The sequence below is a fragment of the Podarcis gaigeae genome (genome assembly GCF_964106915.1).
Source record: "Podarcis gaigeae genome assembly, chromosome: 12".
Taxonomy (NCBI): Eukaryota; Metazoa; Chordata; class Lepidosauria; order Squamata; family Lacertidae; genus Podarcis; species Podarcis gaigeae.
The window spans coordinates 2,213,532-2,238,478 of NC_139688.1; the positions used below are offsets into that span (position 1 = coordinate 2,213,532).

The following is a 24,947-nucleotide window of genomic DNA, read 5'->3' on the forward strand; positions in this document are numbered from 1 at the left end:
AACTGGTCCCAAGTTGTTAAGGGCTTTGCATACTAATAGCACCACCGTGAACTCGGCCCCATAGTAGATCGGCAGCCGGTGCCGGTCTCTGAGCCCAGGCCTCATATGCCAACAAGGCCAGCGATTGTGCTGCAGCATCCCGCACTGAGTGCCGCTTCTGGATCAAGGGTGAGGGAAGCCCCACATTGCACTGCAATAATAAGAATAAATAACAGTCCTCACCTCTCTCTGGGCCTCTAGGGGCTTCTCCTCTCATCCTCTGCTCCTCCCCGGCCCTTCGCTGCTCTTCGTTCTTCCTGGCATCTTCAGTCTCCAGAGAGACGCATCCTGCAGAGGGGAGAGAAAAACAGAATAAAAGCCACACTTTGGTCAGGACACGGAGGTAAATAAACGGCTCGGCCAACGCTCAGGGGCCTTGGAAACCCTGAAGGTGGAAAAGGGCGACTGAAATTATCTTGGGGATGGAGCGATTTTAACATTTTGCATTTTTACCTGTATTTTAAATTGTTGTTTTTTCTCCCTCTCTTTCCCCCCTATTATGTTTTTACTGTGATTTTATTTTATTGGTGTTAGCCGCCCTGAGCCCGGCTCTAGCCGGGGAGGGCAGGGTATAAATAAAATTATTTATTATTATTATTATTATTATTTCCCTATCAGAAGGGCTGCAGCGTTTGAGGCGTTTTAGTTTGGAGAAAATTCGAGGAAGAGGCAACACGAGAGGAGTTCATGAAATTATTCACAGACTGGAGGAAGCAGAGAGAGAAAAGCTTTTCCTCCCTCTCTCGTGACACTATAACTTGCAGGGATGCAATGAAACTGAATGAGGGACAGAGAAAAGAAAGTTCTTCGCACAGAGGAGGGTTAGAAGACCAGAGGTCAGCAACCTTTTTCAGCAGGGGGCCGATCAGACCTTGTGTGGGGCTGGACTATATATTATTATTTTTTTTGGGGGGGGGGGGATGAACAAATTCCTATGCCCCACAAATAACCCAGAGGTGCATTTTAAATAAAAGCACACCTTCTACTCATGTAAAAACATGCTGATTCCCGGACCATCTGCAGGCTGGATTGAGAAGGTGATTGGGCCAGATCTGGCCCCTGGGCCTTAGGTTGCCTACCCCTGGGTTAGACTGAGGAACTCCCTGTCACAGGAGATAGTGAGGGCCGCCAACTTAGATGGCCAACATCCCATTGGCCATTATAAGAGGGCACTTGACCCAGCAACACACATCTGCCAAAATGGGTTTGCTGGCTTCTCTCACCTGTGTCGGCAGCATCCGACCGCTCCCTGGGCTGGACATCCCCCTGACCATTGAGCAGCAGCGGGCCACCTTCCTCAATCTGGGCAACCATCTCGGGCTTGGTGACTGGCGATCCTGCAAGAGAGAAAGCATAGATTATCCTGGCTTCTGACTCTTTGGTAAGGACCAAAGGGGCAGATTCAGTAGTATCTCTGTTCAGAGTGAATGGCTTTGCTCCTCCTCAAAATGCCTTGTTGAATTCACTAAACTGCAGCGGTACCTTGGTTCTCAAACTTAATCTGTTCCGGAGGTCCATTCCAAAACCAAAGCATTCCAAAGCCAAGGCGCGCTTTCCCATAGAAAGGCATGCAAAAGGGATTAATCTGTTCTAGACTTTTAAATTGAAAGCAATAAACAATGTACTGCATACAGATAGGTAGCCGTGTTGGTCTGCCATAGTCAAAACAAAAAAAATTCCTTCCAGTAGGACCTTAAAGACCAACTAAGTTAGTTCTTGGTATGAGCTTTCGTGTGCATGCACACTTCTTCAATGTACTGCAGTCACGCAATCCATCATTCAGTAGCTGAACTGGGTTCCATGCATATAGAAGGGTCTGGTGACTGTATCTGAAGAAGTGTGCATGCACACGAAAGCTCATACCTAGAACTAACTTAGTTGGTCTTTAAGGTGCTACTGGAAGGAATTTTTTTATTTTGTTTTGACTATGGCAGACCAACACGGCTACCTATCTGTAACTGGGTTCCATGCAGTCACAAAAACATAACAAAAAGAGCTGCAAAAACAAAAATGCAAAATAAATAGGAAAAAACAGACAGACCTCAGTGTAACACTCAAATCAGGAGCGTAACACTCAAAACAGAGCACTTTCAGCTTCCGAGAAAGGTTTGCAAACCGGAACTCTTGCTTCCAGGTTTGCAGTGTTTGGGTTCCAAATTATTTGAGTACCAAGGCTTTTGAGAACTAAGGGACCACTGTATACAAACGTCTCAAATAAATACATAAATGCCTAGGACATCTGTGTATGCACAATGAAGAAACATAATCAGGTTCTGGGGAAAATTTGGATTCTAAATAAACTAATATAAAGATAATATCACAACAAGAGATGACTTGGCCAATGCACCCCATGCTCAGATTAGACTGCTGAAATGTGCTCTAAGTGGGGCTGCCCCTGAAGACTGTATTTGCCCCCCACCCTCCAGGCCTCTATTTCCCCATATTAGGTCTAGAAAAAAACTCCACACATTCATTCCACAGGAGATCAGGTTGTGGGCAGGGAGAAGGAGGAGGGCGAAAAAAGCATCCCTGTTTTACCCAAAGCGATGGTGGCGCCGTAATTCTCCCGCATGGCGTCCTCATGTGCTGCCCACTCCTTCCAGCGCTCGGGGGCGAGATACAGGGCCGCGTCCTCACACCGCACTGGCACCTGCAAGGGGCAAGACAGGAAAAACGGCCTTCTCAGTGGTGGCTCCGGCCTGGTGGACTGCTCTGCCCCATGAGACCAGGGCCCTGCAGGATTGAACTTCCTTCCGCAGGGCCTGTAAGACAGAGCTATTCCGCCTGGCTTTCAATTTGAACTTAGCCTGATCTTTTATTCCCCTTCCTTCCTTCCCTCTCCCCTTTTTATGAAGATTACCCACTCTGGGATCCCACAACTAATTCCCCCCTGGTCTCCTCGCTGGCCCAAACAGGACTAATTTAGCCAGCTAGTCCTGGTGATCATCGAATGTTTACTGGATGGATTTCTCCCCTAAATTGATTTTGAATTCTGAATTTATTGTTATTCACATTTTAGACTGTGTTTTATGCATAGATGAAAAACTTAAAACAAATCTGAGTGTTTTTGTATGTGTTTTACAGTATTTCTGCAGCTGGTTCGCCAGCAACCATTAAGTGGGCCCAGCATGGGTCAAATCCAAATGACGCTAGGGATTTTCTTTGTATTTTTGCATATCCCACCATATCCTCAGGCAGGGAGTCCAGGTAGCTTTCACAAAGAGCCAGGGGGTAATGGTTACAGCAGAGGTCAGCAAATTTTTTCAGCAGGAGGCCCTTGTGGGGAACCGGAATATATATATATATATTTTTTGGGGGGGGGGATGAACGAATTATAATGCCCCACAAATAACCCAGAGATGCATTTTAAATAAAAGGACACATTCTAATCATGTAAAAACATGCTGATTCCCAGACCGTCCACGGGCCGGACTGAGAAAGCGATTGGGCTGGATCCGGCCCCCGGGCCTTAGTTTGCCTACCCATGTCTTTGCCCATAGGAAATATTAAAATAAAACCATTACAGAAAGTTAAAGGAGTCAGCAAACTTTTTCAGCAGGGGGCCGGTCCACTGTCCCTCGGACCTTGTGGGGGGCCGGACTATATTTTGAAAAAAAAAAATGAAGGAATTCCTATGCCCCACAAATAACCCAGAGATGCATTTTAAATAAAAGCACACATTCTACTGATGTAAAAACACACTGATTCCCGGACCGTCCACAGACCGGATTGAGAAGGCGCTTGGGCCGGATCCGGTCCCCGGGCCTTAGGTTGCCTACCCCTGGGTTAGATCCTCAAAGGTACAAAAAGGCTGTGAAATGAGCTTCCTAGGAACTGTGATCTGTCATGTTTTCCCAAAGGGAATGGGGCTCAACGCCCAACTTCTGCCGAATCTCGCTTTATAAACAGCAAGCGGCTGTTTGGTTGAGCTGGAGCCTCGTGATGAGAAGATGCCAAAGCACCACGGTTAAGTAAATGCCAAGGTTATTATCGCCCAGGACACCTGAACAGCGGTTGGCTTCCAACTCCCCACCTGAAATATCCCTTGAGCAAAACAGCAATATTCATAATGACAGGCTGGAGAGAGACATATAATTAAGCGCGGGGCAAACAACTGATTTATGCTACGCTTGTATAAAAACCCCTGCTTTAAAAGGTGCCTTTGAATCAAGATTCTCTTGCCATTTAAGCGCCTAGACTGCTGCATAAAATATTATTCATGGCCCCAAACTAACGAGCCGTTGCACCCGTGACGCATGAAGGTTAGAACGAAGGGTTTCAGAGGGCAGGGAAAACCCAGAGCTTCCAGCAGAGAAAATAAGTGGCAGTTTTTACTTCTAAAGCTTCTTTGAGCTTCTTTTCCCCTGCCCCACTGGGAACAGATTCAACTTAAAGGAGATTCTGGCTCCAGGAAGAACTTTCTGAGGGCAAAGTGGAAAGGTCTCCTTTGGGAGGCTGTGGACTCCCCTTCCTTGTAGGTTTTGAAGCAGAGGCTGGATCCGTCAGGGATGCTTTAGCCAAGATTCCAGGGGGGTGGACTAGATGACACAAGGGGTCCCTTTCAACAGGGGCGGACTTTGCTCATATGGTGCCCTGAGCGAGGCCAAAACTCGGTGGTCCCAAATGGAAATTCTCAACTACGGATCGCCTCAAATCTGTCTCCCCTGGGCTCGGCGACCTGCGATTTTTCCGACTCTACATTTCTATGATTCAGGTGCGAATCCTGCCTTGCCAGGAGGGCTGGGCTGGGTGACCCCTGCGGGTCTTCTCCTGCACCTCTGCAGACGTTCGACCCTAAGGCCACGACCCCGTTGGGACGCTCCGGGGCGCAAACCTCCCTGTTGGTAGTGCGCGAGACTCTTAATCTCAGGGTGGCGGGTTCGAGTCCTGCATTGGGCAAAAGGCTGGAATGGGGGCTGGAATGGATGACCCTCGGGGTCCCTTCCAACTCTACCATTCTAGGATTCATTGCAAGGCGACTGGTGCAGGATCGTGGCCTTAGCCATGTGCACATTGAACCAAAAGGGGGGAGGGAGTTATTTTGACACTTCTCCTCTGCCGGACGACCCCTGCGCCCCTTTGCCAACGCGCAGCCGGGATGCCCGGCTCCGGGGCCCCCCGGGCGCCCCTCCCGAAGATTTGCCCCCCGAGGACTGATCTTCCTCCTCCCTGGGTGGCATTTGGGGCCCGGAAGACATGCAAATGAGGACTAATTGCCTCTCGGCCACATCAAAGCAGCTGAACTCCTCCGCCTCCGCCTTACCTGCGCGGCAGCCCCGACGGCCATCCGTGGGCCCGGATCCTCGGGGGAGCGGCAGACTCCGCAGCGCGCCCACTGCGCCCGATCCTGGGCTGCGCGAGGAGAGGGAAGGGCGAGCGCGCGCACACACAAACACCCCTCCAAAAAACTGTGGGTGCGCGGGGCGTGGGAAGGAAGACCCCGCCGGGCGCGCGTCTGCAGAACGGGAAGGTGCGCGCACCCGGGCCCTACGCCCCAAGGGGGTCCCGCGCGGAAGGATCGGGGCCGGCTCCTCGGGAGAAAGCTTGCACCCCCACCCCACCCCGCGACCCCGCTTGCAAAGACCACCGCCCCCCCCCAAAAAAAGGGAGAAGGAGAGAGGCGGTTTTGCAAAACGGGCTGGTTCCGCCTGCTGGCCGTGCGCGCCGCCGGATTGCCCTGCTCGGCGGACGGAGAGGGGAACTACATCTCCCAGCAGGCACCGGGCTCGGGGGGGGGTGTGGGGGTGGAGAGAGAGAGAAAGAAAGAGCTTTGCAATTCAGCGCTTCGTGCTTCCGTCGGCTTGCAAGGCGGCGAGGGGGGCGCGCGGAGGGAGCCAGCTGGAAGCAGCTGCGCGCGCACGAGGAATCGGGGGCTCCTTAAGGACTAGGGGATGAGGAGGAGCGCAGGAGCGCGTACCCTCCGGCATTTCTCCGGTGAAAATAGGGACGTCCTATTCTAATAATAATAATAATAATAATAATAATAATAATAATAATAATAGCTGACTGGGTTCCCCAGCCATTCTGGGCGGCTTCCAACATATATAAAAACATAATAAAACAATAAACAACTTCCCTATACTGGGCTGCCTTCAAATGTCTTCTAAAGGTTTTACAGTTACTTATTTCCTTGTTTTGGGACGCAGGTGGCGCTGTGGGTTAAAGCCTCAGCGCTTAGGACTTGCCAATCGAAAGGTCGGCGGTTCGAATCCCTGCGGCGGGGTGCGCTCCCGCTGCTCGGTCCCAGCGCCTGCCAACCTAGCAGTTCGAAAGCACCTCCGGGTGCAAGTAGATAAATAGGGACCGCTTACCAGCGGGAAGGTAAACGGTGTTTCCGTGTGCGGCTCTGGCTCGCCAGAGCAGCGATGTCACGCTGGCCACGTGACCCGGAAGTGTCTCCGGACAGCGCTGGCCCCTGGCCTCTTGAGTGAGATGGGCGCACAACCCCAGAGTCTGTCAAGACTGGCCCGTATGGGCAGGGGTACCTTTACCTTTACCTTTATTTCCTTGTTTGGGGGTGGTCTAACACCATTCTCTCCTGTTTTTTTTTTAATGTTCTATGTTTTATTATGTTATTGTATACGTTCGATGTTTTATTATGTTTTTATATATGTTTATGTTTTATATACCCAGAGTGGCTGGGGCAACCTCCTCCCTGAATTCGCCCAATCCTCTTTTAAAGCAGGGAGTTCCATAGTTTATCTCTGCGCTGCGTGAAGAAGTGCAGAGCTAAACTAAGCTGATTATTCCAACATCCATCTCCTATTTTTGGCGTGATGAGAGAGGGAGAAAACCTTTTCTCCATCTGCTTTCTCCAGGACACGCAGAATTTTATGAACTGCTGTCATGTCACTTCTTAGCTTTTCACTAAACTAAAAAATGCTGCAACCATTCCTCATAGACTCTCCATCCCTTGGACCATTTCGGGGACATTTTTCTGAAGCTGTTCCTGTTATGTACTGATGTTCTCACCCTGGGCCAGCAGGGGGATACTGTAGATAGTTATGCAAATGAAGGATCGAAAGTAACGTTCAGTGATTGGATAGTTTGTATGCAAATGAAGGATTGAAAGTGACGTTCAGTGATTGGATAGTTTTAGAAAATGGCAACAGTTACATTGTTCTGGAGCTCTATATAAGCAGGCTGACTGAGCTCCTCAGTTAGTTCTGTTCCAGCTTACAAATAAAGAGCTGCTTTGGAAGAATCGCTGTGTCATCTGATATGTTCGCCCACAACTTAACATTTCCCATCTTGATTCCAGACTTCCTTCCTCCCATGTAACATGAGGGAACTTCCAGACTGTGGGATTCGATTGCATATGAGCAAATTCAGGTTGTGCAATTATTATGGGTGGGAAGCTCTTGTGCAACTAACCTGCTTGCCCAGAAGACTGGACTTTTGGGCCACGAGGAAAGTTTTGGGGAAATCTGCTGGAAAATGTGAGAGCCAGCATCTAACTTCTCTGCAAACCAGTCAGGATGCTTGCTCAGTAAACAGGTTGCCTGGTAATGCCTGGAGAATAAGACCAACATGATAGAATTTATTGAACATGGTAGAAATTTTAAAAATCATGCATGTCATGGAAAAAGCGGAGAAAGAACAGTTTTCCTCCCTCTCTCATAGCATGAGAAATTGTGGGCATCTGATGAAGCTGAATGTTGGAGAATTCAGGACAGAGAAAAGAAAGTTTGTCTGACTTTATTTCTCATTGGTGTTTCACTGTGTTTGATGTTTTAATTTGTTGGAAAACACCCAGAGTGGCTGAGGAACCCAGTCAGGTGGGTGGCATAGTAATAATTATGTTACATAATAATAATTATGTTACACTCAATGGTGTAACATTGGGAAATGTCGGTCACTTCTCCTACCTGGGCAGTTACCTTTTCACAAGGGCCGACATTGAGGCTGAAATCCAGCATCGCCTGAGTTCTGCGAGTGCAGCTTTCTCCCGATTGAAGTGCAGAGTGTTTGAGGACCGGGACATTTGCAAGGAAACCAGAATGCTTGTTTACAAAGCTGTTGTACTACCAACCTTACTGTATGCTTGTGAAACATTGACCACTTACAAATGCCATCTCCATTTCCTCGAAAGATTCCATCAACGGTGTCTCCCAAAAATTTTACACATCACTTGGGAAGACAGGTGAACTAATACCAGAGTACTGGAAGAAGCAAAGATCACCAGTGTTGAAGCAATGATTCTTTAACTTCAACTTTGTTGGACGGGTCATGTTGTGCAGGTGTCTGATGATCGTCTTCCAAAGCAACTACTCTATTTAAAAATGGAAAGTGTAATGTTGGTGGTCAACGAAAGAGGTTTAAAGACTCTCTCAAGGCAAATCTTAAAAAATGTAGTATAAACACTGACAACTGGGAAACACTGGCCTGCAAGCACTCCAATTGGAGAACAGCCTTTACCAAAGGTGTCATGGGCTTTGAAGATGCTTGAACTCAGGAGGCAAGGGAGAAACATGCTAAGAGGAAGGCACACTTGGCAAACTCCCAATGTCCCCACTGTGGAAGGATGTGTGGATCCAGAATGGCCTCCACAGTCACTTACTGACTCATTGTTAAAACCGTGTTTATGGAAGACAATCTTACTTGGCTACGAGTGATCACCAAAGAAGAGGAGGAGGAGGAGGAGGAGGAGAAGAAGAAGAAGAAGATGATGATAATAATAATAATAATAATAATGCATCATATTTCATTGTAACAATGGAAATTGCAATAAAAATGACCAAACACACACAAATAATTTCCTTCTGTTCCAAATGGATTCCAGCATTGCACATATCAAGGGGAGATGGGGCGGTGTGTGTGTTTGTGTGTGTGTGTGTTTGTGTGAGGGTGAATGACAACCTGGACCAAAGGAGAGCAAGTGACCTGCTGGGGTCTTTGAATTCTTTGCAGAGATGAGCTGGAGACCAGGAAGTAGGGATAAGCCCAGATCCGTGTTTGGGGCAGGAGGGCGTGATGGAAATGCCAGCAGGGGAGGCTTTGCAGACAAAGTCTGGGCTCAGTAGCTCAGAGACCCCCAGCGGCACATCCTAGGGACACAAAAACACCTCCGGGCCACTGAGCAGGTGGGGCAGCTCCCCCCCCCCCGGCCTCCTTTTATGTCATATTACAGATTTTTATATGATGGATGAGTGTTCTGTATTATTTATTAACTCTATTGCCGAATGCAAGTTAGTCATGGCTTTTGGCTAGAACAATAAACCTATTAACTTGAATTTCTGCATTTTCATCTTTATTGGTTTTTAAAATACATCACAGTTCTCCTTCTCCATCAAAAATATACACAAAAGCAATACTGAAGCATTGGAAATAAAATAAAGTTGCATAATGAAGTATTGAGACTTCCCTCTACCCCAACACGGGTCCTCTACATTTATGTATTAACTGCAGATTGAATAATGTCTAGTTTATATTTATCCATTATTTCCATAAGTTATGTCACATTGCAGGAGTCATTCAAGGCCTGCCAAAGATTTCAGGTGTTTGCAGGGATCTCTTAGGTATTGTCTGTATTTATCCCACTCTCTGTTAAATTTTTGGTCGCCATGATTCCTAGTTTTTCCTGTTAATCTTGCCATCTCAGCGTGCTCAAATAATTTCGTCTGCCATTCCATTTTTGTTGGTATTATCTCTTTTCCAGCATTGGGATAATAGCATGGTTGCATACATGAATAACATCCTCAAATCTTTCGGTATATCTATACCTATACTACCTAGGAGAAAGGTTTCAGGGTTTTTCTTTGGCAAAGGTTAATTAAAAAAAATTAAGCTCATTGTAAATCATATCTCAAAATTCCTTTATCTTTTTGCATTCCCACCACATATGGTACATAGTTCCTTCTATTTCTTTGCATTTCCAACACAAGTTAGAGCTGGTTCTGTACATTTTCGTTAACTTAGAATCATAGAATCATAGAATCATAGAGTTGGAAGAGACCACAAGGGCCATCGAGTCCAACCCCCTGCCAAGCAAGAAACACCATCAGAGCATTCCTGACATATGGTTGTCAAGCCTCTGCTTAAAGACCTCCAAAGAAGGAGACTCCACCACACTCCTTGGCAGCAAATTCCACTGTCAAACAGCTCTTACTGTCAGGAAGTTCTTCCTAAAGTTTAGGTGGAATCTTCTTTCTTGTAGTTTGGATCCATTGCTCCGTGTCCGCTTCTCTGGAGCAGCAGAAAACAACCTTTCTCCCTCCTCTATGTGACATCCTTTTATATATTTGAACATAGCTATCAGGCCTTTGACCATTTTGGTTGCCCTCCTCTGGACACGTTCCAGTTTGTCAGTGTCCTTCTTGAACTGTGGTGCCCAGAACTGGACACAGTACTCCAGGTGAGGTCTGACCAGAGCAGAATACAGTGGCCCTATTACTTCCCTTGATCTAGATGCTATACTCCTATTGATGCAGCCCAGAATTGCATTGGCTTTTTTAGCTGCCACGTCACACTGTTGGCTCATGTCAAGTTTGCTTGCTGTGTGTCAAATACCATCGACAGAGCATTTTCGTATACAGTGGTACTTCGGTTTACGAACTTAATCTGTTCTGGAAGTCCGTTCTTAAACCGAAACCGTTGTTAAACCGAGGTGTGCTTTCCCTAATGAGGCCTCCCGCCACCGGTGCCCTTCAACCGTTCAGATTCCGTTCTTAGTCTGAAATAAAGTTCTCAAACCGGGACACTACTTCTGGTTTTGTGGAGTTTGTATACCGGATTGCTCGTAAACAGGACTGTTCTTAAACCAAGGTACCACTCTAGTTTTCTTTAAGAGTGTAACACACCGTGAACTTTAGATTCTCTCTCCAAAGTTTATCCCATGCTGACCTCTGAATGTTATATCCAAAATCTCTAGCCCATTGAATCGCCACTGATTTTACTTCCTCATCTTTCACTGAGCAATCCAACAAAATACTGTACATTTTAGAGCGTAATTTCTCCTTACTTATCGCTTATTAACTTGGAATTCATCCCTGCATCTTTTCACGTTTCTCCTCCTGGGCTGTGACGCTTGGTGGCTTCCATTTCTGATTCTTTCCTTTCTTTACGTTTGCACTTTTCTGTTTGTTAAGAAATCATTTATTTATTTTTTAAAAAAAGGTTTTAAGAGGCAGGAGACAGAGGGAGGGCAGGCGAGATTGTGCAGAACCCCCCCAGGAGCAAAAGGGGAGGAGATAGGAAGGGCCTCTAAAGACCCTCTCCCACCTCCACCCTCCCACCCCTGGCAGATTGTGTGGCCAGATTCTTTCCTGGATGCAGGCTCTGGATCCTGGGATGGGGGGAGGGGGAGAAGGGGGCCAGTGGGGGGTTTCCATCTGACTGGGCAGAGTGAACCCAGAAAGCTGCATTGACGTGGGGGAAGAATCCTCCAATCCCAGAAGGTCCAGATGTTCCCAAGCTGGCGACTCTTGCAGGCTATAAATGCTCCCATCCCAAGCAGCCAGCTTCTGCTCTCTTCAGTTCCTGTCCCCCGGAGCAGAGAGCTCGTCCGCCTTGCCCACCCCCCCTCCGCTGGAGCATCAGGTAAGTGGGGGGGGGGGTGATCTGCAGAGTGGGCTGGAGGGGGTTGTTGGGGAACGCTTTGAACATAAGAAACGAAGAAGAGCATCTTCTGGATCAGGCCAATGTCCCATTTAGTCCAGCTTCCTGTTCTCACAGTGGCCACCCAGATGGCTCTTCTGGGACACCCACAATCAGGATTCGAACACAAGACCACTGCTCCCTTGTGGCTTCAAGCTACTGGGATTCAGTGCTGCCTCTGTAGAGGGACAGCATAGCCATTGCGGCTGGTAATCACAGACAGCTTTATTCTCAATTAATTTGTCCAATCTTTGTTTAAGTTGGCCATCTCTGCCTCATGTGGCAGGGAGTTCCATCGTTCAACTATGCGCTGTGTGAAGAAAGACTTTTTCCTGGATTCAGATCTTCCAACGTTCAACTTAATTGAAAGTCCACGAGTTCTGGTGTTTATTAGAGAGGGAAGAAAACTTTTTTCCCTGTCCACTTTCTCCAGTTGGATAGGGGGATGACCAACAGAACGCCGTGTTGAGTTTCTCCAGACCAATTTGGAGGCTATTAATATTTGCATATGTACTAGGATAATAATACCCTCCCTCTCTCCAGGGACAGGCTGGCCGGCCTGGACTCCACAAGCGGCGCTGTTCCTCCGAAGAGATGCAGGAGACAGCGCGTCCCCCCAGGCCTTGCCACAGGTTGGTCCTGGGCACCTTGGCATGGCTCTGCCTCTGGGAGACTCTGGCGCTGGATGACGGGTAAGGAACAGGTGCCTCCCTCCGCATCCTCCTTCTGGGGCTGTCCATGTCTGTGCAGGCGCTGTTAGCACTTATTTTGTGTGTGTGTGTATTTTTCCTTTATCATTTCACTATTATAAATTAAAAAATAATATTTATTAAAAACATATGTATATGTTTGTGTTTTCAATCTGTTTGTGTAAAATAGAAAATGCAACTATATATATAATATTTATTAAATTTTAAAACATATAAGAAAAAGACCACCCCTTCATTGATGTATGTATGATGTTTTGGGGGGGGGGGTGGCCTTGAGCTACAGGGTGGCAATTTCAAAAGTCTATATAAGGGCTTGTGCGCATGGCTTGGGGTTCTCTTCCTCCCTCCTGCGTGTGGAGAATGGGGACCCTGTTGCAACAGTTTAATAAAGATCAGGCTTACAAGCTGCATTGCTTCTCAATATTCTCTGGTTGGCCTCTGTTGTTTTCTCCTACCAATAGGGAACCCACGTAAGGACTCTGTATGGGCTCTTGGAGACCCCATAAGGGAAAAGGAGCAGTTTTTTTTTCTCTTATAACAGCATGGTTGTTCAAAGTGGTACCCATGTGCTTTAGTTGAATGGTGGCAGAGGTGGCCTAAGTGGTCCAAAGTAAACCTACTGAAGCCAGTGAGCTTCCTTGGCTCCTGCCTGCGAAGGCAGGTAAGGATCATCTTGAGAAACTTGATGCCACTTCTTCAGGGCCAGATTTAGGTTTGATGCGGCCCTCGGCTCCGGAAGGGAATGGGGCCCTTTCTATGTCCAGCTGTCCTTTGTCAACAACAAATAGTTGCTGTTTTTTTGTGTTGAATATATGCTATATGGTCATTTATGGACCTCATAGGTATCTCAAGCCAACTGCACACAACAAAATACGCATTTTATCAAAGTCATTGTTGAACTGAAATACAATGAAGAAGTATATTAATAGTGAAATAATTATTAAGCTCTAACTTAAAATGATTTTTTTTCATAACAAACTTAATAATGCAAACACATTGGCATTTGGCAAGAACGAAAGTTCCTTTAGAAACACAATTTACAAGGACTCATCGTCTAGTCTCTAGAAACTTCCTATAACATGAAATAATAATAGGTGTAAATATATGGTGCAAACTGCTAATAATTATAAATAGCAGAATGTAGGCACCCTATATATAGAAAGGAGCAAACCAGGGATATTTGAGGGAGCAGGCGAGGGCCATGACTTACATCACAGGAGCCTACACAACACACAAACACTGTTGCTGGATGTACGCTTTATTTTATTTGTTTGTTATCTTATAGTTTGGAAATGTACATCCAGTTTTTTCTCTTTAATTTTTTTGGGGCCCCCAAGAGAGTGGGGCCCTAAGCTATAGCTTGTTCAGCTTATACATAAATCTTACACTGCCCCAGTCAGAAGGAGAAGGCTGGCATGGAGGTCCTGGGCAGGAAGGCCAAGGGTGCCCGGCTGGCCCCCAGCTGCTGGTCCCTCAAGGCCCTCGTTCCCCCGCAGGCGCTGGTGCGAGAGGATGGTGCAGGTGATGGAGGAGGAAGTGGTCAGCCCCCGGCGGGAGGAGATGGTGCCCTGCGCTGATGTCTACCAGTACAACATGGCGGGCTGGCACCTCGACCAGGACAGGATGCGCCAGGCTCACGGCAGGGCAGAAGGCCAGGCTGGCACCAGCAGCATGTGCTACATCTACAAGTGAGTAGGGCGGCTGGGGGGTGGGCAGGGAGAAGGGGAGGACCCCCCTAGCATGAGCTAGAAGAGGGTGGGAGAATCGAGGCAGACCCTCCATGTGCCCCTATTTTCCAGGGACGTCCCTGATTTGGAGAAGCCGTCCTGGTTTCTGAGTGTCCTGCTTTTCTTTAGGACATCCCGGGTGGCGTTGTGGTCTAAACCACAGAGTCTAGGGCTTGCTGATCAGAAGGTTGGCGGTTCGAATTCCCATGACGGGGTGAGCTCCCGTTGCTCGGTCCCTGCTCCTGCCAACCTAGCAGTTCAAAAGCATATCAAAGTGCAAGTAGATAAATAGGTACCACTCCGGCGGGAAGGTAAACGGCGTTTCCGTGCGCTGCTCTGGTTTCGCCAGAAGCGGCTTAGTCATGCTGGCCACATGACCCATAAAAACTGTCTGCGAACAAACGCCGGCTCCCTTGGCCAGTAGAGCGAGATGAGCGCCGCAACCCCAGAGTTGTCCGCGACTGGACCTAACAGTCAGGGGTACCTTTGCCTTTACCTTTACATTGATTATTGCTTTCATTTTATGGACCAATGCTCTCATTAGATAGTAAAATTCATGTTAAATTGCTGTTTTAGGGGTTGTTTTTAAAAGTCTGGAACGGATTAATCTGTTTGGGGTTAATTTCTATGGGAAAGTGTGCCTTGGTTTTGGAACAGACTTCTGGAACGGATTAAGTTTGAGAACCAAGGTACCACTGTATTGCAAAGGGTGGGGACCACCTGACGGGGATGTCCTCAGGGTTTCGAGGTAAGGCAGATGCTTCAAACGCTTTGGAAAAGTTTTCTGTAAATACGAAGGGTGATGATTATTTGGGAAGATCAACTTCAGTCATGGAGCACGGCTGTTTGACATACGTTGGGATAAACGACCCCACAATGTGCGCTAGTTTCTTGTCCTCCTCTCCTAGGTGAGAAATCAGAGCTTTGTCTTCTTCTTCTTCTTCTTCTTCTTCTTCTTCTTCTTCTTCTTCTTCTTCTTCTTCTTCTTTTCCTGTTCTGTCCTTGCAGGCCGGAGGACACGAGACCCACGCTCTGGAACCGCACGGTGCGCGCTTGCTGTGAGGGCTGGAGCGGGCCCCATTGCTCAGAGGGTAAGGCCACAACAGAGATCAGTCCCAGAGGTCGGTGGGTGGGTGCCCATTCTCCAGAGAAAAGTCTTTATTGAACATATTTCACAGATTTATACATTAATATACTATATTACCATTTATATCCCATCCCATACCAAAGACAAAATAAAAATACAAGAAATTTAAAACAAAAAAAGACCTAAAATAAACTTCCAATTTTTCTAAAAAAAAAAGACCTAAATCACACTTGTTATATTTTACACAGTATCATATTATTATATTGTTTCCTTAAATCTTTTTAATAAAGAAGAAATAAAAAGAAAAAAGGTTAAATAGAAGCATTTGTTTTAAATATATTATCTATACATTGCAAGACTCATTCAAGATCTGCCAGGAGGTTTTTGCTGTCACAATAATTTTTCAAATATTCTTTGAATACAATCCATTCTTGATTTACTTTTTGAGTCGAATACCCTCTTAGCCTCCCCGTCATTCTTGCCATTTGCAGATATTCTAACAGTTGAATTTGCCATTCTGATTTTGTAGGTGTCATTTCGTTCTTCCAATATGTTGCAATTAAAATTCTGGCTGTGGATGTTGCATACATAAAGAGTGGTCTTAATTCTTCTTTAATTTCAGTTGACATTAACCCTAATAAGAAGGCTTCTGGTCGTTTTGTGAATGGGACGCCCCCATTTTCATTGGAGAAATGTTGTAGGGTATGGGGTTATCCAACCCCTGAGCTATATGAAGGCAGCTCTGTATAGGGCAGGTTTTTTTAAAATGTGTAATGTTTTATTATGTTTTTATATATGTTGGAAGCTGCCCAGAGTGTCTGGGGCAGCCTAGTAAGATGTGTGGGGTATAGATGGTAAAATTATTATTATGGAACGGGATCTCCCTATTTTCACCAGAGAAATGTTTTAAATGATAATTTTAGGTTGTATTTTAGTGATCAAGATTTAATGTATATTTTTAACTGCTGTTAAATCTGAATTGTCTCTATTAAACCCAATTGCAATTCAATGTATTCCCGTTGGGTTTTATGATTTTTCTGATATTGTAAGTGAGCCGGAACTGGTCTGTGACAGTAATAATAAAATTCAATTCAATTCAGCTGGAGAAATGTTGGAGGGTCGGGATTTCCCTTTCTCCTTTTCTCATCTCTTTCTTCCCTGCCGTTCCAGGAAAGGCGTCTCTCGGCCGCTGCTTCTCCACCTGGCAATGCCAAGACCTGCCTGGACTGCAGAACGTCTCGCTGCTGGGCATGGAGGAGTGCTGCCAACGCCCCTGGGGGCACAGCTGGCAGAACAGCTCCTCCCAGCTCTGCTTCAGCTGCTCCCACCTGCCTCTGAAAGGTGGGCAGCCTCAGGTCGCCTTCTCCTTTGCCAACCGAGTGCCCACTGAACTACGGCAGTGGGCAGTGGAATTCCCTGGGGGGGCGCTAAGAGGCGAGGGGGTGGCAGTGGGGTGCGGCAGGTGGGTCCTTCTGAGCCAGCTCCACCTGTAGAGCATAAAACTTGTAATTTCAGGGTCACAGGTTCAAGTTCCACACTGGGCGAAAGGGGGTTGGACTAGATGACCCTCGGTCCCTTCCAATTCTAGGACTCTATGAAACATCTGTTAATGTTCAATGATCATGACTGAGCAGGCCAGAGCCTTGAGGTCTCCCCAGCCACTCTGGGCAGCTTCCAACAAAATATCAAAAACAATACAGCATCAGACATTAAAAACTTCCCTAAACAGGGCCGCCTTCAGGTGTCTTTTAAAAGTAAAATAGTTGTTTATTTCCTTGACATCTGGTGGGAGGGCATTCCACAGGGTGGGAGCCACCACCGAGAAGGCCCTTTGCCTGGTTTCCTGTAACCTCACTTCTCACAGTGAGGGAACCCCCAGAAGGCCCTTGGCGCTGGACCTCAGTGTCCGGGTAGAACGATGGGCATGGAGACGCTCCTTCAGATATACAGGACCGAGGCCGTTTAGGGCTTGAAAGGTCACCACCAACACTTTGAATTGTGCTCAGAAATGTACTTCCCTCCCAATAGCCCTCATCCTCTTTTAAAGCCTTCCAGGTTGGCGGCCACCCCTACCTCCTGTGGCGGGGAGTTCCGCCGTTTAACTCTGTGCTGCACCAAGAAGGAACTTTCTCTGATCTGATCTGCCAGGCCTATCCTCTCCCCCCTGACAGCTCACGTCCCTCTTTCTCCCCAGATGACCTGCCCTCCCCCTTCCTGCTCCGGCCACCGTCCCCCACAGCGCTTCTGGTCAGCTCAGCTCGGCACCGCCGGCACCGCCACCCCTTTGCCACCTGCGCCACCTGGGCCGGCTTCCACTACCGCAGCTTCGACGGCAAACACTTCCGCTTCCACGGCAGCTGTGCCTACACCTTGGCGGCCGCCTCCGATGGCACCTGGGCCGTCTATCTGTCCGCTGGCGGCGAGGGCTGCAAACCTGGCCACTGCCAAAAGGTGAGGGACGTTGGCCCCACATGCCAGGCAGGGCCAGAGGTGGGCAGGCCCTGGATCTCTGCCCCTGTCCCAAACACGTCTGTTCTGCAGGAAGGATGGTGAGGAGGATGGGCGGATTTCGCACCCAGAACCAGTGGTGGGTGGCTGGTTGCTGGTTGCGGCTGCTGGTAGGGCGGAAGGCAGGGAGGCTGCCACTAGGTGGCGCCAGAGCCAAGGAAAGGCAGAAGTCGCTCCCCCTCCCAGCACTAACAATAACTGTTATTAAACTTCACAAAGGTGCCTTATAAGAGTGAATATAACCCAGCAGAGAGTTTTAAGAGAGATTGCAGAGTCAGCAGAGAAAGGGGGAAAACCATTTATTTAGAATTAGCTAAACTGACAGATATAATATGACAAAAACCAAAAATTGAATAAGGAATGGGAGTGCCTAACTGAATACCTTAAAAGCCAAGGTTTGAGGACAGAAATCTGGCTGAGTCTGGAATAACCTTGTGAAGTGAAAGGATAGGAAAGAGGGATTTATAGCTAGACATTAAGATAGAGATGATATGGAAAACAGGAAGACACAATAAGAGGTCAAGGAGGTGCTGTGGGATTGGTGGAAGCCAATGTTTTTTTTTTCTTTTTAGTGTTTATATTATTAACTTGTAATATATGGCTTTTTTGTATACTGGTTTTGTGTGGAAAATGCTAATAAAATTTATTTTTAAAAAAGAGAAAAGAAAGGCAGAAGTCAACAGCTGGATTCTACAAGGGCAGGAGTCAGCAAACTTTTTCAGCAGGGGGCCGGTCCACTGTCCCTCAGACGTTGTGGGGGGCCAGACGATATTTTAGAAAAAATATATGAACAAATTCCTATGCCCCACAAATAACCCAGAGATGCATTTTAAATAATTAAAAGGGCACATTCTACTTGTATAAAAACATACTGATTCCCGGACCATCTGCAGGCTGGATTGAGAAGGCAATTGGGCTGGATCTGGCCCCCGGGCCTTCGGTTGCCTCCCCATGTACAAGGGTAACCCTGAGACAAAGGAGGCGAAAGAAACTGCCAGGCAGGGCTGGCGGCAAATAAGATGGCAAGCGGACAGGTGGGGCCTTGCTGAGGGCAATGTGAGGCTGGTGGGGCACTGCCTCCCTGACCCACAGCGGACAAGCCTCCGCTGGCCAGAAGAACTAGTTTCTGGCAGCCATAATGCGGACAGAGAGGGTGCCTCAGAGCATGTGCAGAGTTCCTGCTGCCTGGGAGGAAGAAGTGGACAGATACTTTGCCAGCCCTGCCTCAAACGGGAACGGCCAGCCCGACTGCGCTGTTTCCATGGTAATTATCTGCGTGTTTTTAACAGATTATAGATACATAGCTTTAATTCTATTAATACTTAACATTTTTTGCATATTTTTTATTAAAGCTTTTTTTGATACAACAAGATAAAAATGGGGGGGGGGAGAGAAGAAAGGAAAGAGGAAACGAAAGGAAAGAAGAAAAAGAAAAGAGCTTAATTGTTTTTTAATGATTGTTTCCACTCCCCGCCCCCCTCGTGTTTTCAGTTGTTCTTATTTTTATCTGTGAGCTGTGCAATATTTTAGCCAGTTCAGGCACTGCAGTTACTTTGTATTCCCCAAAGAGGAAAATGAAAGTTGAAAGCATCCTCTCCCTTTATGACCTAACAGTGGAGTCTAGCCTTCTCTCACTGGGAGGTCCGCTTCAGAAATCAAGAGTCTATTTTCTGCCAGATCTATCGCGTGCAGGGTTCCCGTTCTGTCAAAATTCCCCCCTTCCCCCTGCCCAAAGAGGGGCTTGAATGTTTTACTTGAAAGTTTTTTTTAAAAGATCTTTTCAGGTTGCGGCTTTGGTCAACGGTAGCTGATTTCACTTTTATTTCAGCAGAAAGGGATTGACCTCCGTGTTTAAATCCCTTCCTGTCCAATTATGTATCCAAATTTAGATCCTTTTTACTCACAGTTTTCCAATCTTATTTTTTCGGAGAAATTGGTCGCTCATGATCGCCGGACGTGGAGCTTCGCGCAGTGAAGAAAGCGAGTCGATTCCACAGTGCCCACGTCTCCAACACCGCTCACTCTCGGGGCTCTTTTTAGAGCTTGACGGGGAGCAGGGGAGTCACTCAGGGTACCCGCCGGAACACCAGGTCCTCAGAATGCTCAGTCTGAGCTTTTTGGGGGGGGTTCCATGACGCTCTCGCGGTCACCCCAATCTTCAAAGCGCCGCGGCTCTTTCAGCCGAGTAGCTCCCGTCCACCATTAATCGGGCGACCAACCGGAAGTCCTATTGCAGCTTTTTTTGATACAACAAGATAAAAATGGTGGGAAAAGAAGGAAAGAGAAAAGGAAAGGAAGAAAGAAAAAGAAAAGAGCTGAATTGTTTTTTTAATGATTGTTTCCACTCCCCGCCCCCTTCGTGTTTTTAGTTGTTCTTATTTTTATCTGTGAGCTGCCTTGGGTCCCTGCCAGGGAAAAAGCAGGGCACAAATGATGATGATGATGTTAGGTTGAGTGAAGCGGTAACCTCAGACATCTGAGTTCAGGTGTCATGAAAGGGCAGAAAGATATAATTTAATACTATTTATTGTCAATAAATAATATTATTTATTGCATACCCCGCCAGGTGGGTGGGGTATAAATAATAAAATTATGATTATTATTTCTCACTCCTAGGAAGAGGCACCGGAGGAATTCTCTTTCTCCTAGGGAGAGACTCCCCCTCAAACAGCGTCGGCCGCCCTTGGCTCTTAACTCTGTACCTTGACTTTTTGGGGGAGGGGGGACGGGGCACCCAGAATGCCTTGGGCCAGCCCTGGGACTCTGGCCAGAGCAGGATTTGGCAGCCCCCCAACCTCATGAGACCCTCTCTCCCCACCAGGACCTTCGCCTGCTGTTCGGCCTTGACCTGGTTGTGGCTCAAGGACGCCGCGTCTCAGTGAATGGCGCTGCGGTGCCCGAGGGGGAGCCCCGCTTGCAGAAAGGTGAGGAAGCAGGGCAGGCGGAGGGGAGATGGGTCAAGCCTTATTTATTTATTTATTTATTTATTTATCTTTTATTAAACAAACATTACAAACATAACATTACAAAAAAAAGGTAAGAAACAAATTAATGGTACATTAGATATTTCTAAATAGTTATTACAGTATACATAACTGAATTGTCAAGAATGTAAAATAAATGTGCATTATATAAAAGTAGTAAAGAGAGAGAGAGAAAAGGAAAAAGAAAGAGAAAGTTGCACAACAACAAAACCGAAAAATTAACAAAACTAAAACCGCCTATTAAACAAAAAGTACTATTTAGTTAATTCAAACTGGTACCAGGGTATTCCACCCACAAAGTCCCTCGTTCCGGATTCAGTTCCTTTTTTAATTTGTTGGTTTGCTGACTTCCGCCTGGTCTTTGTGGTTTCAGTTCAGCCATTTCTGTCTTTGATCTGTATTTAATTGTTTGTCTCCATCTTGGGATGCCTCTCTCTGCAAAATTAAACACAGCCAAGCGTTGCTGTTGGAACCATGTTTATTCAAGTAATTTTTAAAACATTTTAAAACAGAATTCCAAGGCGTCTCTCATCCAAGCAATGTGTGTCTGTGAAGAGAGAGTGGTGTCCACAGGTTAGCTTGTGCTACGGCACTGATCCAAGTCCTCTTCTGCTTTATCCCAGGGATCAGTGTTTGGTGGCTGGGAGACTTCCTCTTCGTGGAAAGCGGCCTAGGAGTGCGGGTCAAGTTCGATGGGCGCGACACCGTCTACGTCACCATCGGGGCGGACCTGAAAGGAGCCACCCGAGGGCTGTGTGGGGTCTACAACGATGACCCTGCAGGTAACGACCGCAGGGAGACACCCACACTTTCCCCTCATTCATGGAGGGGAAACAGAAGGGAGCGTTCTCACTTCTGACACCGTGTTGCTCTTCCACAAATGTCCAAAATGCTCGCCAGCATTGGACCAAGGTAGCCGCTCTCTGAGTTTTGTATCGGGAGTGGGTGGGTGGCAGTCATTAGAAGGCAGTCTGCAAAACTTTTGTTTTTTTTGGGGGGGGGGCAAAGTAAACCACTGAAAAAGTTGCGGGGAGGAGCAGGCCTGGTTTCCCACAAAGCAAATGAAAAGAGCCCTTTCAACTTATTTCTCAGGCTCTACAAATGCAAGGAAGATTTTAAAAAATCCAAGCTGGGGATCTGGAGATTATGGTTCATCCTTTGATGGGGGGGGGAGTAACTGCCCCCCCTTACTTCCTCCCTTGCTACCCCAATCCCTGTGGATGCCCCAGGGCAAACAGTGGGAGACTCCATGTCTGGAGCCACTTAGAATCACAGAACTGCAGAATCGGAAGGGACAACCAAGCTCATCCAAACCCATCCCTTACAATTGCTGGTGTAAGGAAAAAATATAGGTATAAAAGGGGACTCTTGTCAGCCCAGATCCAAATTTGGTGAGAGAACCCCAGCAGAGATTTAAAATCACAAAATATGCAACAAAGCAAAGCATGGAAGTCTAGGCTGTTAGACCTTTAAAAGATGCCCCTGTGAGCTCCAAAAATTTCCCTCTTATCCCAGGATAGGAAAAGACCACACATTTGGTAAGTTAAAAATGGGTTTACTTACAAACCCTTCAAAGGTCAAGTTCATGTGCTTTCCCCTACATCAATCAGAACAATTGCACCGGCAGTGAAACTTGGCTTAGTTGCAAAGTGGCGAAAGCTCCTAAATTATTGGTATATAGCAAATTAGGAGCGGCTGATCAGAGCCATGTGGTTTGAGCTGGAACAATAAACTCAGAACCTCTTTACACGTTGAGCTTTTCAGGGGATGAACGAAGGCTTCATTACCTAGTTCCTCTCCAGGTGAGGGGAAGTGGATTTAGCTAAGCCTGGCAGGACACCTTACTCGATGGTTTTAACCCCTTCAATGGAGTTAAATATGTTGGTTATATAAAGCTGGGTATCCTACAGGAATGACAATTAAACTCTTGACCTTTCCGATGCCTTCTCCTCCGCCTCCCTTGGGGCAGTTGGGTGAGCATCCCCCCCCAGGGATCTTTCTCAGGAGGGGCCCCTTCCCCTGCTGCTCCCCACCCCAACTTGCCTGCCCCCTAGTGGCCGAGAGGGGAAGGCTATTCCAGCACCCTTCTCTGCCAGAACCCTTCCCACATGCACCCCGCTTCCTTTTCTCCTTGCACCCACAGACGACTTCCTACGCGTGGGAGGCGATGTGGCCACCTCGGCAGCGAGCTTTGGCAATTCGTGGCGCGTCCCGGACGCCGGATTGGTAGGTGGTGCGAGTGCGGACCAAAGTCGCTTCCAAACAACTAGCTTCCTCCCTGAGGACTTGTCTTGGTTCATTTCCGCGGTTTGCAGAGAGGTCGGAACATAGGAAGTTGCCTTGCACTGAGTCAGGCCATTTCTCCATCTAGCTCAATATTGTCTACACTGGCTGGCAGCAATGGCTCTCCAGGCTTTCGGACAGGGCTTAATTCCAGCCCTACCTGGGGATTGAAGCTGGACCTTCTAGATGCCAAGCAGGTGCTCTCCCATTTGAGCCACTCTGAAGCGAGCATTTGCCCTGGCTCCTCTGAGTTCTCCCTCCTCCCCCATTAGGGAATCATTCTGCTGGAAACAAGTAGAAAGTTTCTAGAAGGTTCCAGAGTTTTCCCTTTAGGTATGGGAGTGGCCCTTTGAGCTTAATTAGCATCAGCTGGAAGTGCTGAGAAGAAGAGGGCCACTCGGCTTTGTTTCTGCAAACGTCTGTCCGAAGAGTGTTGCCTGTGAAATCTGTTGAAGGACCGTTCCTGTAATTTACGACGTGCTGGAGATCAGACTTTTGTTTGAAAGTGTGCTGCTAATTCCCGTTTATTTTAACGGTCAAAAATATATTTGCTACCGGAATGCTTGTACCCGGCCTGGGAATAAAATCTCTTGGCCGAGACTTCACATAGTTTGTGAGTCATCTTTAGAATAACTTTGTCATTGTTCACCATGTCCGCGAGAGAAAGAAGATAAACTCTGTTAAACAGTATATATTCTGGGAACGGAGTTGATAGATGACCTAACCTGGGGAGAAAACAGCAAAGACCTGATGAAGAGAGCACAGCAGAGGTTATATTTTCTGAGAACCCTCCGGAAAAACAATCTCTCAAAGGACCATTGTACTGTTGAGAGTGTATTAACTTATGGTGTGTGTGGTTTGGGAGCTGCACGGTCAGGGAAAAGACATTGCTGTCCAGGGTTGTAAAGACTGCGGAGAGAATAATTGGGTGCCCTCTTCCCACCTTGGATCAAATCTACGCTTCCAGGTGCCATAAGAAAGCGGCAGAGATAGCGCAGGATAGTGCGCACCCCAGAAATGATCTCTTTCAGCTTCTACCTTCTGGAAGAAGGTCCAGGGTTATAAAGACTTGGACCAGCCGCCTGAGAAACAGTTTCTATCCAAATGCAATTTTGGTTTTAAACGCATTGTAAGGAGTCTGTGGGACACGGGTGGCACTGTGGATTAAACCACAGAGCCTAGGACTTGCTGATCAGAAGGTCGGTGGTTCAAATCCCAGTGACGGGGTGAGCTCCTCTTGCTCGGTCCCCTGTTCTTGCTATCCAAATGCGATTTTGGTTTTAAACGCAGTGTAAGGTAGTCTCTGTGTGAGTATATTGTATTTAATTATGGGGTATCAGAGTTTTTAGGGGCTGACCAGGCTGGGATAGTTGGGATAGCAGGTGTGTTGGTTTTTGAATGTCTGATGTAGATTTTTTTCAATTTCGTTGTTCTGTATGGGACAGTGACAGTAAAGATTATCGTATCGTATTGTAAAAGAGGTTTTACGTAGCCACCAGTATCTGCACAGCGAAAATGTCTAATACCCCTGCCCTAGATCCCCTGTGAAGATGCCGCAGAGGAGCCTCACAGCTGCGAAGCGCCGGAAGGCCAAAGGAGGCAGCAGGAGGCAGAGTCCGTCTGCCGGAAGCTTCTTTCTGGCCCTTTCGGTCAATGCCACTCGGAGGTGAGGGCATCTCCCACACCACACTCCTTTCCTGGCCTCCCTTTAACTTCCAACCTCTTGCTTGCTCGTGCCACACCCTCACTGAGGTCCGGCCTCTTGTGGTGTAGAGAGCCAGTGTGGTGTAGTGGTTAAGAGCGGTAGTCTCGTAATCTGGGGAACCGGGTTCGCGTCTCCGCTCCTCCACATGCAGCTGCTGGGTCACCTTGGGCCAGTCACACTTCTCTGAAGTCTCTCAGCCCCACTCACCTCACTGAGTGATTGTTGTGGGGGAGGAAGGGAAAGGAGAATGTTAGCCGCTTCGAGACTCCTTAAAGGGAGTGAAAGGCGGGATATCAAATCCAAACTCTT

At 47.4% G+C, this 24,947-nt stretch overlaps 4 protein-coding genes across 4 annotated transcripts in view; 1 reads left to right on the top strand and 3 right to left on the bottom strand.

The window, feature by feature from the left end:
• The window catches only part of LOC310827680 (uncharacterized protein), a 919,426-nt gene that overhangs the window by 543,466 nt on the left and 351,013 nt on the right, over positions 1-24,947 (bottom strand). The gene's annotated exons all lie outside the window — the stretch shown is intronic.
• Positions 1-24,947, bottom strand: part of LOC310827821 (erythroblast NAD(P)(+)--arginine ADP-ribosyltransferase-like) — an 840,324-nt gene that overhangs the window by 382,204 nt on the left and 433,173 nt on the right. The window lies entirely within an intron of this gene.
• Positions 1-24,947, bottom strand: part of LOC310827789 (uncharacterized protein) — a 232,250-nt gene that overhangs the window by 46,020 nt on the left and 161,283 nt on the right. The gene's annotated exons all lie outside the window — the stretch shown is intronic.
• LOC310827875 (SCO-spondin-like) overlaps positions 11,561-24,947 on the top strand; it is a 163,936-nt gene continuing 150,549 nt past the window's right edge. Inside the window, exons 1-10 of the mRNA XM_083704405.1 lie at positions 11,561-11,577; positions 12,178-12,326; positions 13,841-14,032; positions 15,080-15,162; positions 16,329-16,499; positions 17,353-17,609; positions 20,488-20,590; positions 21,274-21,432; positions 22,794-22,876; positions 24,471-24,599. Of these exons, the coding sequence (XP_083560531.1) occupies positions 12,229-12,326; positions 13,841-14,032; positions 15,080-15,162; positions 16,329-16,499; positions 17,353-17,609; positions 20,488-20,590; positions 21,274-21,432; positions 22,794-22,876; positions 24,471-24,599 (1,275 nt within the window). The 5' untranslated portion in view covers positions 11,561-11,577; positions 12,178-12,228. The remainder of the gene's footprint in view (positions 11,578-12,177; positions 12,327-13,840; positions 14,033-15,079; positions 15,163-16,328; positions 16,500-17,352; positions 17,610-20,487; positions 20,591-21,273; positions 21,433-22,793; positions 22,877-24,470; positions 24,600-24,947) is intronic.